Source organism: Camellia sinensis, chromosome 13 (genome assembly GCF_055761805.1).
Source record: "Camellia sinensis isolate YWXY chromosome 13, ASM5576180v1, whole genome shotgun sequence".
In the NCBI taxonomy this organism is placed as follows: Eukaryota; Viridiplantae; Streptophyta; class Magnoliopsida; order Ericales; family Theaceae; genus Camellia; species Camellia sinensis.
This window is the reverse complement of record NC_138973.1, coordinates 120,203,020-120,210,014: the sequence shown is the minus strand read 5'-3', so window position 1 is coordinate 120,210,014 and position 6,995 is coordinate 120,203,020. Positions and strand designations below refer to the sequence as shown.

At 33.6% G+C, this 6,995-nt stretch overlaps 1 protein-coding gene across 1 annotated transcript; it reads left to right on the top strand.

Moving 5' to 3' along the window:
* The first annotated feature begins 3,180 nt into the window (after positions 1-3,180).
* Positions 3,181-6,020, top strand: LOC114273617 (uncharacterized). Its single transcript, XM_082900847.1, has 6 exons — positions 3,181-3,255; positions 3,831-4,231; positions 4,309-4,697; positions 4,801-5,410; positions 5,474-5,784; positions 5,887-6,020. Exons 1-6 carry the CDS (start codon positions 3,181-3,183, stop codon positions 6,018-6,020), a joined length of 1,920 nt encoding a protein of 639 aa, XP_082756973.1.
* Positions 6,021-6,995: the final 975 nt, after the last annotated feature.

The window sequence follows — 6,995 nt, the reverse complement described above, 5'->3', positions numbered from 1 at the left end:
AGGGAGGTCTCTTATATAGACAAGGGAAAGCTTTGAAGCTTCTTAGAGAAGCTAAATGAGAAGGGTCAAGGGGGTCAAGGCTTCCTAGAGAAGCTAGGACAGCTGGCAAGCTTCTTAAGGAAGCTTTGACAAAGGGTCAAGCTTCCTCAAGAAGCTTTGACCAAAAGGGTGCAAAAAGGGCAAAACAGCCACATGTATGCCCCAGGGCAGGTTTGGTGCATTCCAGCTAGCACAGCTGGCATGCACCATGCCTGAAAAAGGTAAAAAGGTGCTACCGGCCAGAAAAGGAGGTCACCGGCCATACTTAGTGCCGACCGGCCAATGGTATAATTCACCAATGGCCGATAGCCTCAAAACATGGCCGGTGGCCTCAAACCAAGGCCGGTGGGTGTCAGGGGTAGCTAACAAGCTACTTTCTACCCTCAGAAGCAAAAACACAAGTGTTTGGTGCAAAACCAAACACAGAACAGTCGAGTTGAGAGATCCTGAGGCAAGGCGCGTAGCCGAGACCTCCGGGAACTCAAAACGAAACACAAACATGAGTAATCACCGAGTGTTCGAGCGGTGACGTCCAAGTCTTGAGGACGGTCAAAAATAGGGTGTCTACATATATACACCTTTTTAAATGTCTAGAATAATAAAATTGAGTAAACAAGTTGGGAAATTAAATACAAAAAAAATAAATATATAAATAAAATTGGTTCCTCTAAATTGGAGATAATCAATTGAACTAATATATATGCACTGGACTAGCCCAAAAAAAAAAAAAAAAAGAATACATATGTAGTAGAAAATTATAATTATCTACTGTAATTCGATATGATATTCTTTTTATATTTGTAAATAATTTTCATTGGTTAATAAAAAATATTGAGTTAATTAGGTTTATAAATTTAATTTTATATAAGCTATTTTTATGTAATAATGTAAGTAAAACTTGTGCTCCCTTCATTTTAAATTGTTGGGATAATTACAAAAAAAAATATATAAAAAAAAGTTCATAATTTATGTCTTTTAACAAAATAAATCCTGACTTTTGAATTTTATCAATTTAAACTATAATTTTTTGATTTGTTTTCAATATAAACCATTATACTGCTTCCGTTTAAGTAAAATCGATGAAAAAAAATAATCTTTTAATCATTAAAATTAATGTAGGTATACACAAAATGTTTAAAATATATATAAATTTTCATGATTTAATAACTAAAATACCTATTTTTCTATCGATTTTACTTAACAAAAATATGCAACCCATTGCAAAGAAAACAATTACAAAATAATTATTATTGAAAATGAATAAATTATAAAATATATAATTATCTATGAGATGAAGATTGATTATTATTTTATAATTATTTGCTAAATAGGCAGATGTGATTTACTTGGTAAAAAACTTACTATGCCAAATATTGTTCAAATTACCTAGAGAAATTGTTAAGTATTGAAATTAAAATTACAAAATGTATTGAAAATACATTTCAAAAAAAAAGGTTAAAAACAAAAAAGAAAGAATTGTGTTCCATGTTCCATGACAACCATTACGAAGAAAATGATTAGAAAATTGGAAAGAAAATTCACAATACCTTGGGACTATGATAGGCCTCCATGGATGGGATTAGTTTGTCGTTAATATCACTCAGTAGTTACTAACACCGATTTGTGTCCTCTTTTATGTTAATTACACTTACAAGTCTAATTTCTCACACTAGTTACTAATACCGATTTGTGTCCTCCTTTATGTTAATTGCACTTTCTCACACTAGTTATTAACACCGATTTGTGTTATCCTTTATGTTAATTCCACATACAAGTGTAATTTGTCACACTAGTTACTAACACCAATTTGTGTTCTCATTTATGTTAATTGCACTTACAAGTCTAATTTCTCACACTAGTTGGTAACATCGATATGTGTCCTCATTTATGTTAATTGCACTTATAACACAGTAACTCATTGTGTAGTCAATTTTACTCTCTTCTTTGAAGTCTAATATCTCTCACAAGTTATTGTTAACGAGGGCCGGTTTATTTTAAGAGATGAGAGGACTTTTGGATAATATCATCACTAACAATGCACACATTAACAATCCTACTCAACTCTAAAAACAACCTATATGTATTCTCTTTTTGTTAATCACACTTATAACATAATAATCATATGTGTAGCCTACTTTCCAGAAACATGCCAAATTAACTACCTTAACTATTTATTTGAATATCACAGTCTGTTGGATTGGAAGTCTAATCTCTCTTACTGCCTACAGAATGGTCAGTTGGAAGTCTAATCTCTCTCACTGACTATAGGATCCGTTTGTTTTTGGTAGTAGGAGATGAGATTGGATTAGGATGGATGTGGGATTCACTAATATTGTGTTTGTTTGCAAAATTGGAAAGAAAATTCACAGTACCTTAGGATTATGATAGGCCTCCATGGATGAGATTAGTAGGCCCCCATGGGAGATGATATTAGAAAAACAATCCCTTGGGATTCGAGGGGGATTTACTGTTTTACCCTCTATTATCCTACTTAATTTACTTACTCTACTTGATTGGAATGGCCTTTTCTAAGAAAGATTTTTTTTTTTAATTATTCCACATTTTTTACTGCACCATTCTTTCTATAAAAATAATTCAATATAAAAATATAATGGTGTAATAATATTTATACTAAAAAAATTATATTAAAAAATAAAATAGTACGAAAAAAATATATATTTATGAAATATAATTTTTAATATTAAAATATAATCTTTTAGAAATTTGAATAGGAAAATAAAGTATAAAATATAAATAAATTTGTTTTTATTTATAAAATAATAAAAATAATTTTCATTTTAATCATAAATTTTGTTTATTTTTTTCACTTTTAATAATTTTTTTTAAATTTGATAGGCATTACCTTATTGATTTGGAAAATATTAGAGGTCTCAAATTTTCTACCAAAAAAAGATCAAATGTCTCACATGAATGTGGAGTCCACAAAATATGAACCCCACACCTATGTGAGACATTTAATCATTTATTTAGTAAAAATTTTGGTATTTCTAACATTACCCTATTAATTTAGTAATTGACAAATCAACATGGCAAACAATGAGAAGAAATTGTCATCTCTATTTAATGCTCTAACCTGCTCTGCTACAAACAAGCTGTGTACTTATACAAAAAAGATGTGAAATGGTCATCTCCACACAATATTTTGCCCCAGTTCCTCCATCTTCTTCTGGAAGCTTATTGCCTTCTTTAAAACAGGTTTTTAGAGCTTTGGTCTCTTTCTGAACCATTTTTCTTCCTTTCTTTTATTACACCTCTTCTTCCCATTTCAGAGGAGTTAAAGCTGCAAATTCTATTTCAAAAAAGGATTTTAAAGCTCCTGCAACTACCTGCAAAAATTTAAAGGTACATTAGAAAAATCAAGCAAAAACGTGTTTTAATTCTTTCTTTTACTTATTTCTTTCCCCTCAAGTTTAATAACATCAAGGAAGTACTTTACTTTGATTTCACATAACTTTCATATAATAATCATAAAGGCTCTGTTTGTTTGAATTTATGGAAATTTGTTTTTATTTTTCAGCTAATTTCACAAAAAATTTAACACAAAAAATTAATGTCATCCTGCAAACATTAATTTCGCATAATAATCATAAAGGCTCTGCTACGTTTTTTTTTTTTTTTACATACATATGCTCCTACAGGTATAAATAATGTCATCCTCAAAATCTACTGGCAAGGAAAAGTAGAAGGGGAAAGGAAAATATGTTGTACTACATCCAGCAAAACCTCAAGGAATTGAGTTTGATGGTAAACCATTGTGAAATCATGTTAAGGTTCTTAGCATACCAATAGGTGGGAGTGGAAATAGATATTGGTCCTGCAACTATTGCAATAAGAAAGTGACAGGTTCATATTCAAAAGTCAAGGCTCATTTGTTGAAGTTTCCTAACTGTGGAGTGGAAGCCTGCAAAGCTATAAAGGATGATGTTTTTGAAACACTCAAAAAAGAGCATGAAGTGGCAGAAAAAAGAAGAGCTCAACAACAATTGGATGTAAGAAAAAAAGCAGATTATGTGTCTCTACTTGAAGGATCAGACTTGCTTCAAAACAAAAAAAGAAAGGGTTCAATTTCAGGACCTTTGGCAGCTGCATTTAATGTGGCAGAAAGAGACATTGCTGATAAACAAGATGATCGTATGTTCTATGCCTCTGATGTGTCATTTAATTTAGCAAGGTGTCCTTATTTTAGAAAATATTCACAAACCTTGGCAAACAGCAAACTATCTAGTTATTCTCCCCCAACATACATAGGTTGCGGACAACATCGCTTGCACAAGAAAAGGCACATGTGAATAAAAAGCTTCAGCCCATAAAAGATTCATGGAAAAACAAAGAAGTATCCATATGTTCTGATGGATGGTCAGATAGACAGAAGAGGTCGCTTATAAACATAATGGCAGCATCTATTGGTGGAGCAATGTTTGTGAAAGCAATTGATGCAAGTGAAAATATAAAAGATGTAGATTATGTTGCAAACATATTTCTATCAGTGATTGAAGAAATTGGGAAGCAGAATATTGTTCAAATTGTTAAAGATAATGGATCTAATTTTAAGGCTGCTGGGTTGACAATTGAAAATAAGTATCCTCACATTTTCTGGACACCATGTGTAGTGCATAGTCTGAATTTGGCATTAAAGAGTATGTGTGAACCTCCCCTCCCCCCAAAGTTCATCCCAATATCCTGCATGTAAATGGATAGCCAACTTGGTCACTGATCTTCATAATATAAGAAATTTCATAGTGAATCATAACTTGCCAAATGCCATTTTCAAAAGTTACTCAAATTTGGAATTACTTAGGGTTGCAGAAACAAGGTTTGCATCACACATTGTCATGGCTAAACATTTGAAGGAAGTAAAGCCAACATTAGAGAAGATGGTGATGGATGCAGGATGGAAGATTTACAAAGGAGATGGAAAGAATCTAATGGATGCTAAAGCTCGTGAGGTGAAGCAACTCATAGTAAATGATGTTTGGTGGGATGACTTGGATTATCTTTTGAGTTTTACAGAGCCTATTGTTGACATGCTAAGGGATGCAGACACTGATGCTCCTGTGTTACATTCTATATATGATATGTGGGACACTATGATAGAAAATGTGAAAGCAATTATATTTGAGCATGAAGACAAAGATCATATCACAGGACAATCAGATTTCCTTGACACGATTCATGAAATTCTAGAAGCTAGATGGACCAAAAGCAACACACCTTTGCATTGCATAGCTCATTCCTCGGTCCCTAAGTATTATCATGAGTCTTGGCTTCAAGGTGGAAGTAATGGCATTCGGCGATCAGCACCGCATGAAGATGAAGAAGTGTCTACTAATAGGAGCAAGTGTTTTGAGCGGTTGTTTCAAAAAAATACAACTCATCTGTGAAATGTTTATGCTGAATATGGTGCTTTTTCAAGTGGATCCGGCTATTTCAATCAACCACATGTTATTGAAGCAAGAATGTATGAGAAGCCAATTTCTTGGTGGGTTAATCATGGTGCTTCAACACCATTGTTGCAAGGGTTAACATTTAAGTTGTTGTCACAACCAGCTTCTTCATCATGTTGTGAGAGAAATTGGAGCACATATGGTCATATTCATAGCATCAAAAGAAATAGGTTTGCAAGTAGTAGAGCTGAAGATCTGGTCTTTGTACATTGCAACATATGGATGTTATCAAGAAAGAAAAAAGAGTACAAGGGCGGGCCTTCAAAGTATTGGGATTTATGTAAGTTTTCTAATTCATTAATCTTGTTCTGTTTCTTCTACTAGTTAAACTTAAACACATTTTTTTTTTTGGGATTAGTTATTGACTTTTGCATGATTGTAGGTGGAGATAGGTTTGACATTAATGGATCTCCAATTGAGTTTGCAGAACTTTCCATCAATGAACCTGAGTTGGAGCTTGTGACTTTTGATGATGCAATAGAGGATGTTCAACCTGATGATGTTGGTCATGGTTAAGACTTAGATGCTTAGCTTTTGGACTAGCTTGACTTGATCTTTTGCATTTTCATATATTGATGTTTATGTAAAAGATTATAATCTGTTTTTTTTTTTTTTTTTAAATTGACATTTTGTGGTGTGGTGGAGATGATTAGTGATGCAGAACAGGTTCAAGTTCAAAGAAAAATTAATTAATGGATACATTGGATACATTTCATTCCTTGTATTCATTGATACATTGGATTGTATTCATGTCTTTCAAACTCTTCAAGGTCTAAAGGTTAGGTTCTTTGTATTTGATACATTGTATTTGGTACAAGAGTTTAAGGGAGTGTTTTAGTATTTATTTCTGTATTAGGAAATTCACAGTTTAAGTATCTAGTAGTTAGTATAAATATGTTTGTAAGCCCTGTGGCAAAAAAAGATAGAAAGAAAGAAAAAGAGTTTTTTTAAGAATATAACCAGAGTTCTCTCCATTTGCCTTGTGCGCAAGGTTGTTTATCTTTGCTCGTGAATTTGAGTTGTTACCGTCCGAAGAACGATATCTTCCCCTTCGTCTACTAGAACGATATCTAGTCATTCATTCCGTTGCAACGCTGCGTCAAGTGGTATCAAAGCGAGGTCCTCCCTTGTCTCAATGGCCAACGACAGTGAGACTTCACCAAAATCTAACAATGAAGCTGTGTGGGGTGCAATTGAGAGGCAACAACAACAGTTGGACCAGATTCTTGGTCTTCTCAATAGATTGAATCTCAACGCCGAGAGAGCAACAACAGAGGATCCAATTGCGCCCTGCGGCCAGCATGTTCGTGAACCAAGGGTAGGCAACAATCCTGGACGCTTAGGGGTTCCTCCTAGGCGTGTTGTAAACAACCCAGTTTACGATGGTGATTCAACAGAGGATGATCTTGAGCAGATCGCAATGTACGAGGAGTCCAGAGAAGGTGTTCGGTATAACAACAATAACTACCGTATGAGGATGGACCTCCCTTC

What these genes read in the sequence shown, in the direction of transcription:
- LOC114273617 (XM_082900847.1), top strand. Translation starts at nt 3,181, where the DNA reads ATGGTCATCTCCACACAATATTTTGCCCCAGTTCCTCCATCTTCTTCT. An exon ending in GTGTCATTTAATTTAGCAAG is followed by an intron (nt 4,232 to 4,308) that starts GTGTCCTTATTT and finishes CAACATACATAG; the next exon opens with GTTGCGGACAACATCGCTTG. An exon ending in TCTGAATTTGGCATTAAAGA is followed by an intron (nt 4,698 to 4,800) that starts GTATGTGTGAAC and finishes GAAATTTCATAG; the next exon opens with TGAATCATAACTTGCCAAAT.